Source organism: Pleurodeles waltl, chromosome 4_1 (genome assembly GCF_031143425.1).
Source record: "Pleurodeles waltl isolate 20211129_DDA chromosome 4_1, aPleWal1.hap1.20221129, whole genome shotgun sequence".
NCBI classification, from domain to species: domain Eukaryota; kingdom Metazoa; phylum Chordata; class Amphibia; order Caudata; family Salamandridae; genus Pleurodeles; species Pleurodeles waltl.
In genome coordinates this window covers 829,949,853-829,972,565 of record NC_090442.1, presented here as the reverse complement: position 1 = coordinate 829,972,565, position 22,713 = coordinate 829,949,853, and the positions used below count along the sequence as shown (strand labels likewise).

The window sequence follows — 22,713 nt, the reverse complement described above, 5'->3', positions numbered from 1 at the left end:
ACATATACTCAGCAATACACTTTGGTAAGGGCATTTTGATGGACCTTAATATCCCTTAACAGTGATGTCTGTAAGTCTGCACTACCTAACAATGATATGGGAAGGCCTTGCTTTTGTTTTACATCTTTTCTAAATGCTTCCTTCAGTTTGCACCTGTATCGCTCTTGGGCGTACCTGGTTATATACATGTTCAGATATTTGAATCGTTCAGAAAGTAACTGGGGATGAGGGCTCCTGAGGTCAAAGCACAGTGAATAGTTTGTAGGAGGGAATACTGTATATTTTTGTTTACCAATTAATGCAGTAGCATGAGTATTCACCAAACCACACTTAGCATTAGCAGGACTCTTGTAATCAAATTATCAGGGTCTGTGAAGTACAAGAAAATCTTGCCTGCACAAAACGATTCTGGAGTTTCACCCTTCACTTCAGCTCAATCCTCTGAGCAATGCATCTTTACTAACTCAGCATTCGAGTGGCTCAAAAGCCAAGACAAACAAAAGGCATCTTTGCTAGTTGTCTCTCCAAGCAGAATTGCGCAGAAAATAGCCAGTTCGGAAGCACTTGTACCACTGGTTGCATGTACAGTAGTTTTACCTTTGTTAAAAAATGGGCTCAGAAGCCCATACTCTTTAGGATAGTGAAAAAGAGTCTCCACTGTACAGAGACGAATAGCCTTTACAGCATCTAAGTACAGGGCTACCTCTACTTCCCCTACCGATTGCAAGATCTCCAAGCGTCATGAGATTATGACATGGTTTCCTGCCAAGTATAAAGCCTGCCTTATCAGGTTGGAACAATGAGCTGCTACATGAACAGAGCTCTGTAGCAAAAATCTTAGCAAATACTTTGTTTTTTAGGTTTAGCAGTCATATTGCCAATTTGATGCATATTCTTCATGGGTTCTTCTCTATTGTTAATCGACAGTATTATGCTTTAAGTATTTATTATCTGCATGTCTTGCTATGATTCTGTTCAAAACACCCAAACATTCCCAAAATATAAAAAATGTGTTTTTTCTAAAACAGAATCACAATTTGTTTCCCAGCAGCATGTCATGCATTGATTTCCTTGTCACTCTAAATTATAACCGGATTTGGTGCTCATTATTCTGGATTAATGTCTGGAGTTTGTGTATTTGTGTTTCCTAGAAGATGTACTTTGCATTCAATGTGGCTAGTAGTCCATCTCTTCGTTTGACCAATGAGCTTGGTAATCATGAACTATGCACATCTGGGTCTCTGGATGAAGATACATTAACTTGTAACTTATTGGAAAAGTGACTGCAAAGTCAATAAAGGAGAAACTGATTGTGAATCTGTCTCTTGGATTTATTTTCCTTCGATTTTAGGTCATAGCCTACTAAAAAGCACAGCTGTATGTATGCGAAAAACATTTGGGAGTTTTCAGAAAGCTGACCTGGCCAGTAGCTTTCCATTGGCTTTGTGGTTTGTAGCCCAAATATTTTGGCTTTCCATTTGCTTGCTGTATTTGCTTTAGGCTCTTCACCTCAAGTTCGTACCCCCTCTTCTTTCACGAAGTTGTTTTCTGTAATAAAGAGGTCTATAAATCTTGTTCTCATCTCATCAGATTTGGTAGGCATTCAAAGACCAGGGTCAAATGCCAAGGTAGGTCTTCAAGGGAGCCTTGTGTTTATTTTGCATTCAGCAGACTTCGAAGTGAGAGGGTTTAAAGGGAATGTAGTGTACTTTCTACATGGAGCCTGTTTGTGCCCTTTTTTTTAAAATGTATTTTATTTTAGACATTGCCATCTCAAAAGGCGTCTCATTCTTCACCTGCAAAACATTTGCCTTTCATTCATGGTGCAGTAGGTTCACTATTAGCATTGTCAGGGTTGGTGGATGCATGAACGTTTCTAAAATCATGTATGAGAACTATTAATTAGACACAAAAAAAACAAAAGTGTGCTGATTTAGTCTGTTGTACTAGTACTATTAATATGAAACAGTTCAGTATGTGAATGAAATACATTTTCGCAGATACTATTTAATATTTAACATGTTTTTGGAAAAACTGTTACAAATGAAGGTGGCCCAAAAGTTAAGTGTGCTGGACATCCTTGTAACTTGTTTTTTTTCACGTTAAGTTGTAAATGAATACTTGCCAATTCTCAACAGGTGGCCGCATGCAAAGTTCAGGAGGGTGCTTGGGGTCCACACTGATTTAGTCTAATGTACTAGTACTACTAAGATGAAACAGTTTGCATGTGAATGAAATACATATTCAGAATTTTTGCCAAGACTTTTTCATATTTAACACATTTTTTGCGAAATTCCTCTGTTTAATTTGTGAAGCTGCCTCTTTAGGGGAAGAAAAGCAGTTCAGTCTCAGCTTTAGCCTAACATATGGTGATCTTGGGCAATTCACACTGTTTATGCCCATTCACTGTCAAGCACAGGATAAGATCTTTTCATAGGAAACAGCCAGCTACATTGTAACACAAATTAGCAATGCTTGATTTTCAATTTAAGGTGTTAACCATATGCTTTATTTATAAAAATCTATGGCAACTTGTTTTGGAGAGTTGGATAAGTTTAACAGCACTTTTTATGAAAGCCTTTGTATTTATGTTTAGCTACACAATAAATATGTATTCTATCTGCAACTATACGTTTTTCTGAACACATATTACTGGATATAAACAATTTCCTCATTCGTTCTTGCAGGCACTAAGGTCATGATTTGAATGGTGCAGCAGATGCAGTGGCACAGGGGCCATAAGGTCTAGGAAACCCACTGAACACAAATGATAGCTATATTTTACTACTAGACAAGCAGTCACAAGCACAGTTAACTTGCAGGCCCTAGGGCCATGATTTGAATGGTGCAGCAGGTGCAGTGGCACAGAGGCCAAAAGGTCTGAGAATCCCACTGAACACCGATTACTGCTACATTTAACTACAAAAAAGCAGTCTCAAGTACAGTTACCTAGCAGGCACCAGGGTAATGATCTGTATGGTGCATCAGGTGCAGTGGCATAGGGGCCAAAAGGTCTAGGAAACCCACTGAACACAGATAATTGCTATATTTTACTACTAACCCCCAACTCAACCAGAAGTGCAAGTGCCGCCTCCTCCACTGCTGCTGTGTTTCCTGACCCTTCCTCTCTCTCCTAGCAGGCTTCCTCTTCTCCTCACCTAGGACACTGGCGAGCCTTAAGAGTGCACAGATCACTTTTTTTCACAGTATGGGCAGCTTTTATAGAAAGTACTTAGAAGTTCTATGAAGTATTTCAGCGCTTTATAAGAGCACCAGTTATATCGCACAAAGACTCTTACTTTAATGGCACTGGGGAGCTACATGATTTGGCCAGGATCACAGGATGTTGAGCAGACAACGAGACTCGAACCCGGTTCCCCAAGTCGGCAGTTCTTTCCGTTACTTCACATCTTTAAAACAGTAATCTGCAACATGTGCAAAAAACATTGACACAGACAACAGATTTCGCACAGGCGAAACCTATTGGCTTTGCCAATGCTTGTTCTTTATTATTACATATAACACGATTTTTAAATACATACCTTCAGGATGTGCACTGTACGAAAACATATCCAACATTTCATTTTACTAAAATGTTGTCCATGCAGACTAGTAACTCAGGCCATCCAAAGTGTTCACATAACTGACTTGCCTCTTAGTTTACTATTGGCATCGCCAGGGTGGATGGAAGCATGAACGTATTAAAATTCATGTTTGCAAACTATTTCTTTAAAAAAACAAAAAGAAAAAAACTGCACTGATTTCATCTGATGTACTACCTCTACTAAGATGAAACAGTTCTGCATGTGAATAAAATACATTTTTAGAATTTTATTCGAGACTTTTTCATATTATACACGTTTATTGCAGAATGTCTTTAAAAATGAAGTTTGTCCAAAAGTTAACTGTGCAGGACGCCCTATTTACTTGCTTTCTTTCACGTCGTTTAACTAGTAACCAAGTGCTTGCCCGTTTTGAACACACCGCCTCATGTAAAGGACAGGAATGCGCTTCAGCCCCCACACTATAGAGCTACAGGGGCGTTATAGTATACATTATACAGAAGGGCTGGCTTCAGTGCAGCGTAGCTGCAAGTAAAAAAAAAAAAAACACTATAACGCCGTCAACGCTGGCTGTGTCATAAAGCATTTTATGTTTACTTTCAGCCATTTGCAACATGGCTAAAAAACATTAGCAAAGCCAATAGATTTTGCATGGGCAAGACCGATTGGCTTTGCAAGGCTTGTTAAATAAGTTAGTTATGTCATTCAGGCTGAACTGTATATATTCAGTTTGTATGAGATTGGTGCCTCTAGGTATTTTGAATATTGCAGTTGTTTGCTATAAGTTATAATGTTGTTCCTAAGCTGTGTTGTTCAGAAAGAGTTTGTTTTTGGGGGTTTTGATTTTCGGTGAAGGTAAACGTGTGGTGACCGGTGCTTTGTAATCACTGCGGCTTGGTAAGCAGCATGTCCTTTAATACAGTAGACCTGCATGAGGTGTTTCTTAAGGATAAAGTATTTCCTTGTATTTGCCATTTTTCTTCTGTAAAGTGCAACTGATTTTTTTTCTCATGAAACATGAAAGTGTTCAACCATTTTTCTTATTCTTGCTTTGAAGCGAAAATAACCCTGGAACATCTGAAGGGCACATGTTCTGTCTGGATTTTACTGACTATTTATAGGAAGAGTGAAGGGCTGCATTCCGCATTATTATAATATTTTTTTTAAATAGAAGCTTGCATACTGGAATTATCCTCTATTGTTTAAAACAAATGTGATGAACGTTTGTTTTTCACGTCCATCACACCTTTTTAAACAAACTCTGTTTTTGTAAATCTTTAGTGTTTTTAGGAAAGTTATTCATTATTTGTATTACACACTTTTATTAACCAGGTTATTAAATGTTCAACCTAATAGGATATTTGAACCATATAGCCTTATTAGCGGCCAGCCGTTGTGTTTCCGGACAGATATTGATACTTTTTGAAAATGCACTTTATGCCGTCTTCAGAAATTTGAAATTTTATGACTGAATGTATAGTCCTTTTCCATGCTTTTCGTTGTGCTGTCCTTTTATGACACAAACCAAGGCCAAATACAGATCTTTTTGATTTGATTTGATTCTCTCTCCGAACTGTCCTTCATCCAAAATGGTGCACATTACGGCTTTTAAAGACAGGACAGCACTGATGACAGGAATTTGCAGCCTACGCAACAGACACTTGTCCCACACCACACACCTTTTAGCAAATACAGGGCATTTGTGGGTTCAGTCATGGAGCCACTACACAGTCTGGTGAAGCTGTTCAGCAGAACATCATTGCGTGTCATACAGCTATCGGTGTGTTCTCCCCAGTATTTATCGTCCTTAATAGAAATTGTAAAGTATTTTCATAGAAGCCAATAAAAATAAACATATGAAGTAAAGAAAGAGAGGTGGTAAAGACTCCAGTGTTCTAGAGCATAAAAAATAAACTTCTATGTTGACAAGATGTTATTGCCACTGTTTTATAAATACGAAATTGATTAATTACATCAGTATGAAAATGTAGCCAGATTTTCTTTCTTGATCTATTACTGAAGACTAGTTAGTCTACTGACAATGTTTGAATAACTGCGAATGCTCGAATGTGCCAATAGCCTCTGCATCCTGCCCATCCTTCCATTTTTTGATTACCCCCCTTGCGCCCCTTATGCCTTTGCTATCAGAATGTGCCTTCTGGATTCCTGAGTAGTTGCCCTTGAAACATTACATCCTGCCCCCATCTGGGAGATTTAGCGTTCATGGACTGCTTACTGGTAGATTTCCAGCATGTTGTATTACTTGTATTTGAGGTCTGGTGCATGAGACTTTTGCTTAGCTAATGGGAATTACATTTTGCGCATCTTAGTGCCACCTACCTGTATTCTCTTCCAGAACCAAAATCCTCGTTGTCTTGTTACTCCCCTTTTTGGCACTGTGTTGTTGAAATTTAAACAATAAAAGTTGTAAAAAGAACAGAAATGTAATCTTTAAAAGAACTCCAGGAGGTGTTTGTCCCGCAGAAGGTGGCACTCTACACATATTTGCAACCAAGTCCTGTTAGCCAGAAATGTGAAATAAAGAAGCACAACAGACTGGGTCACTAATTAATATCCCTGGCTCCAGAATCTAAAGTATAAGGATGTCCTCTTCGGATACTTAATGATAGAGCTTAAACAGGGGCTGAAAACAAGTGATCCCTCTAGAATAGCAGGAAAGGAAAGATATCCTAACAGTACATAAAGGGTAAGCAATAATAGCTAAATTGACACTTGTTCACAACAGGTTCTTATGTACCATCTACGACTACCTGCCTTAAAGTGCAGAGGATAGACACAAATTACTGCCACTGATGTGTAGGGGGGAATGCATTCAAACGAAGCTGTCATTACTTGGGATGCATACATTCTGTTCATAAATCTCACAGAATCTCAAAATGAAGTAGTAGTAACACTTCTGTGCTTTTCACAGATGCCATTATTAGATCTCTTATCAAAACTGACAGTAATGAGAAACACAAATACAATTATGGCTCATGTGCTGGTAGAAACAACGTGGAACTGTGTAAACTGTTGGGTAATGCCAAACATACCAGAAAGACTCATTGAGGGACTGATTGGCTAAGGTTAAAATGAAGGAAAAAATACTGCAAAAAAATATGAAAATGCTGAGGAGAGGGGCAGATGGGCAGACAAAATACACCCCCTGCTGCAACACAGAGACAATACTAATGACCATTGTAAATACAACAGTAACGTAATTATGGGCAAACTGTTCTTGAAGATAACTAGCACATCTTGCATTGTGGATGTATTGCCATTGACCACAAATGGGCATTCACTAAGCCTACTGTCAGTTTGTAAGCTAGCATGGACAATGGGTTGTCTCTGCGTTCATATTTCACCTTTGATTTTACAGAGTCTGCAGCAGGAGCAGCAGCTGTACTTCATTCTTGCCAATATTAGCTGCACTGGTTATATGATTCTTCTACATCTTTGGTGGTTGGTCTTATAAATCTTCTTTCTCCTCGCATAAAGAAAACATACATGAACTTTTAGTCTGCCCTTTAAAAGCTGACACACAAATGAGTACCACAATCTATAATTTTCTGCTGGAAGAATAATTTTGGAAAGAGGACAAAAGGGACAGGAGATGAGTTTATTGTAAGTACATGATATTGAGTGACCTGCAACAACTGAGACAACAGTTTTCTGCTGACAGTCATTTTTTTTAAACCTAGCCAATACGTTCTTTTGCTAAATAATCAAGAACCAAAGAGTACTCCCTCCAAGAAAGTTCTGACACGTTAAAAAAAGCTAGCAAAATAAAAACACTTGTGGTACACCTTTGCCTCTCACATTTAGGTCTTGTCTGTCTAAGTTTGAATGCATTTTATTATATTCACATTAGCACTGAATGGGATAGTGTAGAGATGGATTACAATGAAGGGATGGGATCCCGATGTTCAATTAAATCAACAATATTTGCTTTCCTTAAAAGGACTTGGCTCCCTTTTTCCCAGCTGCAATAACAAGCACATTATCCTTTGTGGTTACCAGGCACAACCAGGAAGAGAAGTAAGCACTGCTTTTTATTGGCCGGTTAATCAGAAAGAAAATTAGCCACAGAGATTCTTGTGATATTTTTAAGCCATAGTTTTAACATCTTCAGGAATGCCACCAAGCTTTGGCCATTCAGTGTAGTCTTTCCTCAACTTCAGTAATCTCATAAGTCATACTATTAACTGAATCCAAGCCAGTGTATAGAAACTTAACATCCAACCATCGGATGCAGGAATCTAAGCCTTGTATCCAGTGGTTCTTATTTGTGGTAACAACGCCTGAAGCCATTTGCCATCATATCAGCTTAATGTCATGATGATGATGGTGAAAGATGGTGTTCTGGTTGTGGAAGGTATCAAGAATTTTCCTGAAAAGTATGCTGTGGTCGAAAATGACACATCAGTTTCCTTAGATTTTTGGATAGGATAATGTAATACGTACATATACTAGGCAAAGTTCCATAATAGAGAGAACAAACTGCTAAACTCCTCACAGAGGTATACATTCTCCTCAAAGAAGGGAAGTTCAATGCTAGGATCATAACAGGGTTCTACGAGAAGAAAGGTGCAACAGATGATGTCTCTTTTGAGGGACTGCAGGAAGATTTATTAGAATCGGTCGCTTCAGTAGGCACAGTTCAATGTATAATTTTTGTAAAGGAGCCTCTCTTGCCTTGCTAAAAGCTTGTGGAATTTAATAATACAAAATAGCCAGATATTTATTTATTTTCTCTGTAAAAATGGCCCTAACCGGTCCTATGTAACAGCTCATCAGACAACAGCAGGACAAAGTGTTACATGAAATGTAGGCAATGGCTTTTAGGGACTGAATGTCAGGGCAGTAATTTAATAGGGGTTGGTAAGAACCTTCTTCGATTCTGATTCTGAACCTGGAAATCCCACAAGCTCTGCAGAGGCTACATAAAAAGGTTATCAGTGGAGAAGAAGTCAAATGATTACAAACACTGAGGACAGATGCCGAAAATCAAGTTTGATCTGGGAAAAGTCTGAGACATCAAAATAGTGTCAAATTATTTTTAGACTTCAATATCTTATCCTTTTTGATAAAGTGTTGACTAAGCAGAAGTGTTTCTTGTATCTGGAGTACACTTACTGCAACAAGGTAACTAAGGGGGTACAATTATGTACAGGTCTTAATTTTAATGCATCTGATTTTACCTGAAGGATCATCAGGTGCTTTTGCAAAACTGTCTTTCCTTATTCAATTATGTGTAAATTGTTACACTATATTCCCTGTATTCACACAGAAGCTTCTACAATGATGTGAGCCACACTGACTGCGCTGGTGTATGCAATGTATTTGGGGCAGGGCTTATCATGATAAAATGAAGAACTAAGCTGGAACCAGCATACATGCAAGCACTACTTTTTTGTTTTGAGCGTGTATTTTAAAGCAGTTTTCTTCATGTACTTCTCTCCCCCTTCACTCTATGTTGTTCTCTGTCACCGGAGTACTTTTTACCAACCCTTCTTTGTCACGATTACCGTGTTTCTCCTGATTGCCTCTCCACACCCCCCATGTTCCTTCCATAAACATCGTCCTCTGGATTGCTTCCCCAAAACTCTGTGTTGCTTCCTCGTCCTTGTGGTAAAGCACAATAGGGCCCATAGAGACCCTCAATTTTAGATTGCACATTTTAACTCAGCCTTTCTTTCTGATAGTGACTTCCCATTAGGTTTTTAACTAATCAGTAGCCTGTTTCTTGTAAGAGTTGTTGCCAGGCAGTCTGTACACTCCGTCCAAGGCTAGGCACACAGAACCTGATGCCCTCTTATTGTGACTGTCTGTTGGAGACAGCTACTTATTGGCAGGCATATCGCATCGGCTCTTCACCTCTGACACAGTGCAGTATGAATGGTGCTTTTGTCATAAAAATGGCCTGTGATACATTCGGCAGAGGTGTAAAGCACACAATGTTCATGGAGGAATCATTTGCATACAAATACTTCAACTATATTAAATACTATTAATGTTGTAATTAACCATAAATCAAATTCCATAAATGAATAAATCTTCAAATAGTGTGTAATTTGTTTCTGGAAAAAGTAAGATTTTTTATATGTTCACTAATAATATATTCATCAATATAGCAAAGCAACAAAGTTAAATTGTTAGTGTTTTATACAAATGCACTGGTGACCCCTTTAGTCCACAATCCCTTTACATCCAAGAGACAGAAGAGCACCAACCCTCCTCACTCTCCAACCACAAAAGGTTTGAGTCCTATATGTAGTACTTCAACCAATCAGAAATCATTCCTAATGGATTCCAGCAGCTCATGCGATGAACTGCTTCATGGAGAGCATGACTTCCATCCTACAAGGGACAATAGCCTGCATTGCACTTGATTGGCTTCCTGGTACATCTTACACAGGTATGGGGGGGGGGGGGGGTAAGCTATCCCAATTGATTTGGCAGCGGGTACTTCCACTATGTTCTTGATAGTTTAGGTAGTAACAGATAGGAGTGTACCAACATAGTAACATGATCACGGTTGAACTGTTCTTTTTTACCATTTCCGTAATGCTGGTTACCATGCTTTGTTTCATTTGCCTAATAACCATGCTTTTTATACAAGAAGACTGTTGCAATAAATGTTTGAAAATACATTTTCATATCTTTCTTGCATCTCACCCTAGGTACCCAGAGAGACAACGAAAGGGGAGATTTGTTTCCATGATTTCCTTGGGAATCCAAGTAGTCATGTTCAAGGTTGCAAATACCATCTGGTACCCTTGGTAGGTTTAGGGGTTCAAATGGGACACTATAAACAAGCTAGGAATTGTGTCAACATTTCCTGATAGTACATGCAGACTGAGTCCCTATAATCTGATGTTTATGTTAACCCGATACACAGTCCTACTTAATTCGTAGTAACCTATAATACCCTTTCCACCTGCTGTGGCATCCCCCTGCCCTTCTCCGCGCTGCCTCCACATTCCCCTGATCTCTACTGTTTTTCTTATGCCCCTTCAATGCTTTGGTTCCAAAACCCTTACTAACTTTTGAAAAAAATTAATTTAAATAATGAGTTTTGCACATTTTATTTTATTGTTTTATATATATCCAACTCAGATCGGAACCAAAAGAAAAAAAAGCACCGGTGTCATTTTGTAGGAGCATCTGCCTACAGAATAACGGAGGATACCTCAGAGGCTTTCTTTTTTGCTTCTTATTTTAAACTTTAGCTATGCCGCACAGCAGATGCTCTGCAGCATGGCTAAAAACCATTGGCAAAGCCAATAGGTCACAAGGGTGATACCTCTTGGCTTTGACAATGCTTGTTTTCTAGAAGGCCAATACAGCAGTAACACAACTGTAAAGTGAAGTTTAGCTTAATTAACCCAACATAGAATGTATCTTTATTTTTGTAATTAAGGTAGTGACAATGACAAATGGAAGGTAAAAACTAAATGTATGAAGGAAAAAAACACGAAAATTAAAACAGAGTTAACATTTAAGAAACAGTGTACGAGTACATGTACACTTCATTAGAGACGATAACTCAATTTGGTTTGAGTTTAAAAACAAGTCCATATTATGCGGAGCTCAGGTACACGTGGCCATCAACTCGGATCTGGACTATAGAAAACCCATTAAAAAAAACTAGCAATAAAATGAATCTTGATCCTGCAGGTCTCACAGAACTTGTCCTCCTGCTGTCCGCCTCTGACACTGTTCGCATTCTGCTACATGTAGAGAATACCGGCCGTTTCACAGCCCAGTGTAATTTCTCGCCATTGTCAATATTCTATAAAAACAGGCCAGTCACAAGGGATAAAACCTGACTTGGAGGAAGGGTCACATGATATGTGGAAAACAAATCGCAAATCTGAGCTTCTATTTATGTGCCTCTTTAGTTTTGTACAATGAATAATGAATATGGAAGTCACTCAATGAGTTGTATATTTGAATTTGTAAAATGCCAATACATTTTTGTAAGTAAAGCAAACAAATCTAATAATATACTTTAAACACGAAAGTGTTGATACTTTGCCAAGGTAATTGCAACTTATTGTTTTTGTGTTGAAGCGAAGTGCCATCGCTGTAACAGATCTGTTAAACAAAGATTCATTGACAGAACGATAACACTCCTGTTTACTGTCACATGAATCTTGTGATGCTTAGCTATTGGTTTCAGGAATGCTTTCCCCTCGAATTGGTACACATAAAAAGCCTCCACTAGACTGATCTTATTAACCCTGTAAATGTACTCCAAATAGACCCTCTCAAACATAAAACACCGCAAAACACGCAGGCCTGAAGTCACTAGATGTTCTGTTTTAATGCTTGGTAATGGACCAACAACATGTACAGTAATAGTTGAACTTAATTTGCGACTTTCTTCAGTTTATTTTTCCACTTGGAAACCTTACTTTAGATAAAAAAAAGAAAACCACTGGCGGTGCACTGAAAGCCTTTCCTAGACTCTCCTAAATGTAATAGCATGGGCACCATGCTCCACCCCACCAACTTAGTTCAAGCATACTGTTATATCGTTAAAAAAAAACAAAAATAAGAAAAAATAAATAAATACAAAAACCTGGAATCAAATATGAATTGCAAATAGGTTAGGGTTACATGTTACCATCAGTTTACCAACTGTAGACATAGTGCAATCCGAAAAAGCTAGTGTGCATTACTTTTATACGCTATGTCGTCTAGAAACTTTCCCAGTGTTACACTGTGTGCTATTAAAGAGAAGCAAGTGATGGAAATGGGTGAACGCAAAAGCAAGATACTGTCTCACTCAGATTTGAGATTAGGCAATGTCAAGATTCTTTCTTCTCCTCTACCGAACATGGGGCTACATGTACAAAATTGTTCAGAGGTCGCAAAGGGTCCTATTCGCACAATCAGGCCGTTTGCAACCACCAAAACAAACAAACCCTATTTTTTGATTCGGTAACCTACTACCAAATTGCAAAATGGGTTAGCGATTCGGTATTAGGAAGGGGCGTGATAAAGGCGTTCCTTCGTAATAGTGACTCGCAGTAGTATGTGTGAATGTCTTGAGACCTAAATGCGGTCACAAAACATTCACATTTTACTGACTCATTGAAGGAGGTGGTAACCTATTCGCAAATGGCAAGGGGTGTCCAAGGGACTCCTTCCCCTTTGTGAATGTGGGTGCTAATTTTTTTTTTTTTTATTAAGCAGTGGTCTCAAGCCCACTGCCTACTCCTAAAAAAATGAAAAGAAAAAACTTTTCATTTTTGTTTTTGAAATGCATCTCATTTTCCTTAAAGGAAAACAAGATGCATTAAAAAAATGCTTTATTTAAAAAGCAATCACAGACATGGTGGTCTGCTGATCCGAGCAGGAAACCACCCCTGTGCTTTTTGGCCATTCCCAATGGGTCGCAAATTGTGACCTACCTCATGAATATTGATGAGGTAGGTCCATTTGCTACCTTTAGGGAATCGCAAACAGTGTAAAACACACTGTTGTTCATAGCTGTTGCAATTTCCTAATAGCAATTCACAAAAATTTGCCATTAGGAAATCGCAAACCCAAAGCTACGTACATCTGGCTCATGATCCCTATTTCTGCAAAGGTATATTGGAACATTTTGTCTGATTTTTCCCCAAAGTCCAGGGCAACGTGACGTTTGTCTTTTTAGTTCATGCACAATTGTTTTTATTTCCAGCCCTGCTTCCACATTCATCCTCAAGTCAAGATAAATTGAATTTGTAAGGCACCAAAATAAGCGGGTATACAAGCACTACATACAACAAAAGATTGAAGTGATGCTGGGTCACTGACTAGCAGTAAGGGAAAAGGAAGGCTCAGTGTTCAGCACACTCTTGAACTGGAGCTTCTTTAACACATTTTGTAGCATGCCCACAGGGTAGGCAGCATGTATGACCATTTCCTGGGAATCTCATTGTTCTACTAGGATCACAAAGTTCAAACCTAGTTCTCCAGTAATTTGGGCAATTCTGGAGGACAGAATTATAGATCATACTTTAAGCTTGTAGTGTAATTTGATGGCTGATGTTGCCTCTGCAGGATTGAAATCATACAATCATGACACCGAGATCTGCTGCTAACCTAGTCATACAGTTCTGAGTCATCTATGGTCAATCCACACTATTACTGAAGAAGCCTACACAGATCGTACCACAGTAGTCCAATCGTAAGTCCAACACTGCTTGAGCTACAATGAATCAATGCTCTTCAGACAGCTAAGACAGTAGTTAAGATAACAGGCTACCATAATGTTAACATAACTCAATGCCTAAATCTCCAATTTAAACTCCCTTGACGAGATTGATAATGGAGCTATCGAAGGCCCAGCTGCCATATGACTCACTAAATTTGCTGATTACATACATCAGTACCATCACAGGAGAGAACACAATGCCTTAGGCATTAGTGTGGTTCAGTCTGATAACAAAGACTTTAACATTGGGTGGCATGGAGGAAGAGATGTGAAAGGACTAGTATATATTCCTGTGATGGGTTTAAGGGGGCAAACACATAAGAGATGAAGATACCCAAAGATATGAGAACATATGTGGGCATGTTGGAGGGATAACTAATGAAGAAATAGGACATCAGTGAGACCTGCAGAACATTACTGACGAATCGGGGATTTTGCATGATACGCATTATTTTTTATTTTGAGACCATGACACATTATTCACAAGAATTGAACAATGGCCAACTAAGTCCTAAAGATGGTGGCTCCTGGCATAACCACATATACTATGATCATATAAAAATGATATTAGCTGTGACAATTATACTGAATGTTTATTTCACAATGTCAAACGTAGCAGAGAATACTAAAAGCTCTGCCCCATCTAAATCATACTCTCACAAATGTCCAGAAATGCAGCATCCATACTACTATGTGGTTGAAAGCCTGACTGCCCAAACGATCATTCTCCCCCAGATGGTTGAACAGCTGTCTGGTTACCCTTTGGACAGAAAAGGGCCTGTTGCACATTTGATCAGGCTGGCTTAAAGGTAACTTTCTTAACAGAGGGCAAATCCATATATGTTTTAGGTAGTCTTTGGCATGACATGCTTAAGTTCCCTAACCAGAACACAGAGGGGCATCAGTCATTTCTTCCTAAGATGATTTACATAACCGTCAGCCCCCACTTTACCACAGTTGGCATTATATCTCAATTAAGTTGCTCATCAACAATAAACCGAGCATTGCTAATCACTACAATCACCTTCCCCTTCATGACCTAGTCCATAATCTTTTACCAGGCCTCCAACAGTCTTAACACCCTGCAGCTCTCCATCACACAAACATATAACCTCACATGATGGCCTCTGTCAATATCAAAAGACAGCTTATGTGAGTCATCAAAATGCTTCAATTCACAGTCAGCATCAGTCTACCTGTACATTACTAACATCATGCACTTGGCCTTTCCATCATCATTGCCCCTACATAGCTCTACCATCATCTCCCACTTTGTTCTAATCACCTTCACTTTGACCTTGCTACTGGAATCGTTCCACCTTAGCCTTCTTATTTCCATCATAACTCTCTTCGCTGTGCTTGTCAGTCTCACTCATGTGGGCATCCATCAAAGTCATCAAGCTCAAATGAGCCAACGTTTTCATGAAGACTCACTTCATCCACCATTTTGCTAAAATCAAAGTGAATCACCCTAAGGGAGACATGCTGTAAAGCTATCTGTATTTAACCACTGACTCAAGTTTGTGCTTAGATTAGCTTCAAATACCATCACATCAGTGGTGCAAGTATTTTCCCACGCAGTTTCTTCTCTACATTGAACGCGTTTTAGCTTTTCTCACCAGGGAAGGAACATAAAATGGGTGATGCAACGATTATAAGAGTGCACACAGATGAGGATGTTTATAGCAGAGAAGGGTACACACCTTGGGATATGGCCAATCCTTTTGTGTGTTTCACCTCACAAACCTAGGACTCAAACAACTGGTCACATCACCCACCCACTCAGCAGGACACACACTAGACACAATTTTCACCTCAAGCAACCACATAACCTGTACTCACACCACCGAACTCCACTGGACTGACCACCACTGCATATATTTCTCCTTCTCCAAACCCCCAACACACCACCACCAACACACCACACCCTGCTGCATGTGGGACAAGATCCCCACAGAACTCCTGAACACCCAACTTGCTCAGAACCCCCCTCCCCCAACACCAACGACCCCAACATTGCTGCCCATAGACTCTCACAATGGATCATAAACTGCACAGACTGACTCGCCCCTCTCAGAAGAAACATCACCACCCGCAACATCAAGAACACCCCCGGTTCGCCACTGAACTCCAAGCCTCCAAGCGTGAATGCCGCAAAACAGAGAAAACTTGGTGACAGGAACCCTCAACCACCAACTTCTCCACCCTCAAAACCACCATACGCAAACATCACCAACTCATACGCACTACCAAAAAAGGCATACTACAAGGAACGCATAGACAGTAACTCACACAACAGAAAGGAACTCTTTACCATCATCAAAGAGCTCTCCAAACCCAAAGCCAGCAACATCGACCCCACTCACACTGCGACTCCCTCTCCAACCACTTCCACCTCAAAATCTTAGACATACACAACAGCTTCAAACCACATGCACTTGCCACCTCCACCACTGACACGGTCAGTAACGACTCACCCCCCCCCAACCTACTACTCACCTGGACCCCTACCAACAACGGAGAAACCGAAAAAACTATGAATTCCATCCACTCAGGCTCCCCCTCGGACCCCTGCCCCCACCGCATTTTCAACAAAGCCAGCCCAACCATCACCCCCAAGCTTCGCGCCGTTATCAACAGCTCTTTCAATGACACCACCTTTCCAGACTCCTGGAAGCACGCAGATGTCACCACTCTTCTGAAAAAGCCAAAAGCAGACCCTGATGACCTCACCAACTACCACCCAATATCGCTTCTCCCATTCCCCGCCAAGGTCGCTGAAAAACTAGTGAACAGCCGCCTGTCTCACTTCCTAGAGGAAAGCAATGCACTCGACACCTCCCAGTCTGGATTCCGCAAGAACCACAACACTGAGACCGCCCTCATCGGATGTACTGATGACATCAGAACCAGAGTCAACAAGGGCGAGACCGTCGCACTCATCCTCCTGGACCTCTCTGCTGCCTTCGATACTGTCTGCCACCAAATACTCCGCACACGCCTCCACAACGCAGGAATTCAACACAAGGCCCTAGACTGGCTTGCCTCCTTCCTCGCCGAAAGAGCCCGGAAAGTCCGCCTCCCCCCCTTCCACTCCACAGCCACCAAGATCATCTGCGGAGTCCCCCAAAGGTCCTCCCTCAGCCCCACCCTTTTCAATGTTTACATGGCCCCCACTCGCCAACATCCTCCGGCCACACGGAATCACCATCATATCCTACGCAGACGACACCCAGCTCATCATCTCCCTCACCCGAAACCCTACCACCGCCAAAACCAACCTCCACGCCGGACTCCTTGACACCACCAAAAGGATGACAGCAAACCACCTCAAACTAAACTCCAACAAAACCGAAATCATCATCTTTGGCACCAACAAAACTATATGAGACGACTCCTGGTGGCCCACCGCCCTAGGATCTCCACCAACGCCCGCAACCCATGCACGCAACCTCGGCATCATCTTGGACTCTTCCCTCTCCATGACCCATCAAATCAACGCCATCACCTCCTCCTGCTTCAACACCCTCTGCATGCTGCAAAAAACCTTCAAATGGATTCCCACTGAGACCAGAAAGACTGTCACCCATGCACTCATCAGCAGCAGGCTAGACTACGGAAACGCCCTCTACGCCGGCACCACAGTCAAGCTCAAGCTAAAACTCCAGAGAATCCATAAGGCAGCCACCCGCATCACCCTGGACTGCCCATGCCAAGAACACATCTCCTCACACCTCAGATCCCTTCACTGGCTTCCGATCGACATAAGGATCACCTTCAAAATCCTCATCCACGCACACAAATCCCTCCATAACACTGGACCAATCTACCTCAACGAAACCGTGAACTTCCACACTCCCACTCGCCCCCTCCGCTCACCTCGCATCCAACGCGCCACCGCCAGAGGCAGATCCTTCTCCTACCTCGCCTCCAAAACCTGGAACTCCCTCCCCACCAACCTCCGCAAGACTCAGAACCTCCTGCTCTTCAGAAAACAGCTCAAGACATGGCTTTTCAAACAGTAAATCAGCCGCCCCCCTCCCCTCAAGCGCCTTAAGACCCTTATGGGTGAGTAGCGCGCACTATAAATTTTTTGATTGATTGACTGATTGATTTTCAACACTGACCAAGTACAGCCAGTGCTTAAATTTCACAACTTACTCGAAAGGAGGGGGGAGGTTACCAGAACCCTCCTCTTAAGTTTAAGGTATATAAGGTGGGAAATCTTGCCACTGGGGCAGAAGGAACTCATTTCTGAGGGTGGAGTCCCATTGGGGAAAATTTCTCCTGTCTCAGCTGTCCAGGGTTCCATAGCTTGACGTTGGCAAAGACAAGGATGATGTTAGATTCAATCCCCATGGTGATGCATTTTTAATTCTTAATAATTACCTAGCTTTATTGTGTGTATGCAAATATATATTCACTGCATATATAATCACTGTTGATATACTGCATTGTTTCTGTTTATTACTATCCTACTGCTATGATTATTTTAGTAGCTGCATGTGTTTTGCTGCATTCAAGTTAAATGCTCACGATACTTGCGAGGCCTGGGAAGTGCCTTAAAAAATTCATTACTCAGACTAAGAGTGCTGTATTCTTTGCATTCTTTAGCCTCGCTCCCTTTTAGTCTGCAGATAAACAGCAGAACACATGCACAACAAGGTCTGATGTCCGCATGCCATCGAGACTCAGGCTGCAAATCATAAACGAGATCGAGTAAGAACGATGCACATCTGGAGTGGATTGTGATGTCATTCAAAACGGAAGCAACCTAGAAGCTCAGACTCAAACACAATTGATTTACATATTTTTGGTGCCCAATTGCAATGGCACAATAGAGCTACAAGGCAATCCAATAAGGTGAGTGGCACCAAACAGACATTTCTTCTGAATGTTCTAGCACACAATCCATTTGGCACAGTTGTGGTGGCTCACATGGACTACAGTGAGGACGCACCGGTGCAGGCCTAAGGAAGGAAAACCATTATTAGTGTAAAGCAGGCTTCTCCAAAGAGTAGCTTGTGAGCTACTGCTCTCCAGCTACCCACAAGTAGCTCCCCCATGTACATCCTAGCTCAACATATTAGGAGCTTTTTCTTGGTTGAAAAAAAATGCATGTACACCAAAATTAAAAAGTGTGGATTATAGAAAAAATGTGTGTGTATTTTCAGAACTCAAGCAGTGGTGTTTGGAGAGAATTGTCACTAATATTAACTTGGTGCTAGGGGCATTGCAGCTCGGGCTACAGAGAGGCACTCCACATTGACAAAATATTTTTTTACATTAATGTTGAGAACGTGTCTGACGCACTTACGGTGATCACTGCTGGCAATTCTGCACACAGTGGGTACTAATGTAATAATTCCTGATTCTGCCAGTATTAAAACTCTACAAATATTAGTAGCTCTGGATGATTTCACAGGTCACGAGTAGCTCTTACTACAAAAAAGGTTGGAGACCCCTTGGGGATGTCAGACATTTACTGAAAGAAGGAAGTGGTATCCCGACAGAAGGTTGTAGGGGTTCTTCCCACTGTGCAAACAGATTAAAGAAACCTACACAGCAGCCGTTTTCATGCATTTGATGCAGGAGGGCCAGGTCCCCACTGAAGCTACTGATCCTGCTAATGGGTGAAGGCAAGAGTCTATACGGGGTGCTGACTTTGTACTTTGTTACCAGCAAATGCAACACAAAAATCTAAGAGAGTGAGTCTAAAGCCAAGTGACATGGTGTTATCCACATCTAAGGAGATGTGGCCTGTGTACCACAAAGTAAAGAGATAGACACACAACATGGGCACTACGACTAAACTCCCTATAGTTAGATCATCTACATCCATAAATAAGCCACTATCCTGTGACGTGTTCACCTCCCCATCAACTCCTCCCAAAAAGGCAATAACTTGTCAACCCTCATAGAAAGGAGTTGAGTACAAAACGTATTTGCAAGTGAGAAAATAGAGGGTCTGTACATGAGAGCATGCTTAAATTAACAGAATTTTGGCGGAATGCAATGCAGACACGACCCCTTACACTGGTGAATGGGGAACATCATTTTGTTAGCTGTGTTTACATATTCTTTCTTTATCCACTTCTTAGTAACATGGCTGAACTGAAAGCAATCCAGTGGAATAAAAACACAAGTTTAGATTGATTCAAGCACCTTCTCCATTCATGTTATGCCATTTCGACCTTTTATTCAGTGTTGCAATTGATTAGTAATCAGTTGGATACAGATTTCTTGACTCCGAAACACAGTGCATTTGGTCCCAGTGAAATGTTCAATGCACAGTGTCATCACCAGGACATATGCAGCAACGCTCAGGCTGTTTCAGGGTTTTGCGTGTATCTCATCAGCAGCCTACAGAGGGCATGGGGGACTTCTTTGCTCTCCAGTTGGTAAACTAACTCACTTCATGAAAAAATAGCAATTTCTTGTGTTTTAATGGTGTCGTTGTTGGGAGCAGTTTGAAAGGATTCTCTTCTGGGCGCACTCATTTTCTCGCCAGACATATCACCCAGTCAGTGCAAACAAGGCGACATCAGCCTATCTGGTGTCAAGATGACAAAAATTAAATGGTAATATGAAAGTGTTTGGACTTTCTCAAGCTCTGTAAACATTGAAGATATGTAGATCTATGCATTTGTCAGTGAAACTGCCAAAGGCCTGTGAATTTACTAATAATGGCCACTTGTATAATACACAATAAAAAAAAGTCCTGTGCCGCTTAATAAAACATGATTAACACACTATGCTAAGCTACATAAAATGGAACTATGTGATTTACTTTATACGCCATTCTCTGCAGCCTGCACATTAACCTTCTAAGCTTTTTTTTTGACAATTCAAACGTGTGACCAGAGATTATACAGAAACAGCTGCAGCAAGTGCCTCAACTACCTAAGCCATTTTATCTGCAACACACCCTGTGACTTGCTGGATACGCAAACATCTCTTTATGTCCTCTACGTACCTAAGCTATATTAAACTGCATCCCGTTTGTTGCACAGTAAGCCAGAACCACATGACTTTCTTCCTTGTATAATTCGTTGGACGGATGGGTTTGTTAAAAAAAATAAAAAAAATGCATATGCACTGGCAGACTATATCAGTCTGATACTACCCATGACACTGAACTTCATAGTGACTATCTCTCCCCACCTGTGTCGCTACCTCTTTTTTTAACATGTAGGTTACCCGAGTCCATTTGTTCCACTCCTAATATCAATGCTTTTAAATGGGCATGCATTGTCGGGAGTATTTGAACTTTTTTTTTAATTTGAAAGAGGGTGTACAGGCACTTTTCAGCTAGGGTGCAAAACTCTGACTTACAGAATACCAGCACTTCTCAGTAGCTGACAGGTACCCTGAGATAAGGAGTACCTGCACTTACTTTTTTCCATTCTAAGCAATGGTATAATATACTACGTCATAGTCCCATACAGATCTTGTATCATATCAGCATCACGTTCACCGTCTAATCTCCTTGACAGCAAGCATGATCACGTTCTCCTTTCGAATACACTAACCTTTGTTGTCATCCTTAAGTGACTCTCAGCAGGAACCTAAGTATCTTCACACACACTCAACTGCAGCCACAGGGCTTTGGTTTCACTTGCCCCCCATTCAATCACATTGAGCTTCTTATAGAGAAACATACTACCTTTTTAATTGGACAATATATAACTACTGGCCCCACCCTAGTTGGCATTAATATACACCTTTTCTCTCGTGAAGACGTGCCCTCTCATAATAACATATACTCCGCCCGTTATAAACGGGACAGATCTTACAAGAACCGGAAGTGGTTAGTTTGACAAGTGGTGTCAGGGTCGCCACGGCTGGGAGAGCACTCAGTTGTTTTTGACAGCCGCACAGGAGGGGGCAGTGGGGACCTGCGCACCAGTGGGCTCGGCCCAGGCTCATCTCACCTGCAGTGTGGTGATGTGCTTGTCATTGAACTTGTTCTCGCAGTACCGCAGCACCAGGGAGGTTTTGCCCACGCAGCCCTCCCCGAGCAGCACCACTTTAAAGGAGAAAGCCTTGTTCCCGACTCCGCCAGTCGCCGCCATCGTCATCTCGCGCGCCGCTTCCTGGGATCTGACAGCGCAGAGCCGCGACTGGTTCCCATCACAGGAAGCGACCTGCGGAGACGTCCGCGTCACGTGACCCGCGCGTCAAGGCGTGGAACTGCGCATGCCCAGAGACATGGGCTCTAATTGCCCAACTTGGTGGTTGCTAGTGGATTTGAAGATTTAGGGTGTTATCGTAGTTGGTTGGGGGAAGTAAACACTAAGCGATCTGGTGACTGATACCAGGCTGGTTCATAATATTGTTGTTTGTGACGCTTTCAGCCTATCTTGGGGTCCTCACGTGCTACAGCGACCATCCCTTAGTCTCATCCCCTGCTTTTCAGTGTTAAGTTTCGTTTTCGGTTTGCGTGATTATCCCAAGCTCTTTCCGCGCATGGGCTGTAATTTTATGACTAGACCAAAAGCTCGACCACTTTCATCTCCTAAATATCTCTGCCTAAGCTCTTCCCTCCACCTCCACATCTAACTCACCAAACCTCACTCTACCTCTGTGACCTCCCACACAACCCTACTAAATTCTCCTGCATTCATCTCACCCTGCTACTATGCTCTCCCTAACCCTTCCACATCCTCTTTCTCCTCCGCTCCCCTTTTATTCATCTCAAGCCTTTGGATTGAGTAAATGAAGGATAAACTCCCAACTAACACTTCTGGATTTCTTTCCTCCTCCACCCCTCCATTACTCCAGTCAATCTAACTAACAAACTCTCATATCCGCAACTCAAATTAACTCATAATAATACTAAAACTGTACTCCTTATTTAAATTATACTAATCCATCACTAATTCTTGTTGGATACCGGAGTAGCGTGCTACTCATCGAAAAGCGCTTCGACGCCTCGTC

General features: G+C 41.3%; 1 protein-coding gene across 1 annotated transcript in view; it reads right to left on the bottom strand.

Moving 5' to 3' along the window:
- Positions 1-21,936, bottom strand: part of RAB21 (RAB21, member RAS oncogene family) — a 242,597-nt gene extending 220,661 nt beyond the window's left edge. The window contains exon 1 of the mRNA XM_069229564.1: positions 21,708-21,936. Coding sequence (XP_069085665.1) covers positions 21,708-21,854 — 147 coding nt within the window. The 5' untranslated portion in view covers positions 21,855-21,936. The remainder of the gene's footprint in view (positions 1-21,707) is intronic.
- Positions 21,937-22,713: the final 777 nt, after the last annotated feature.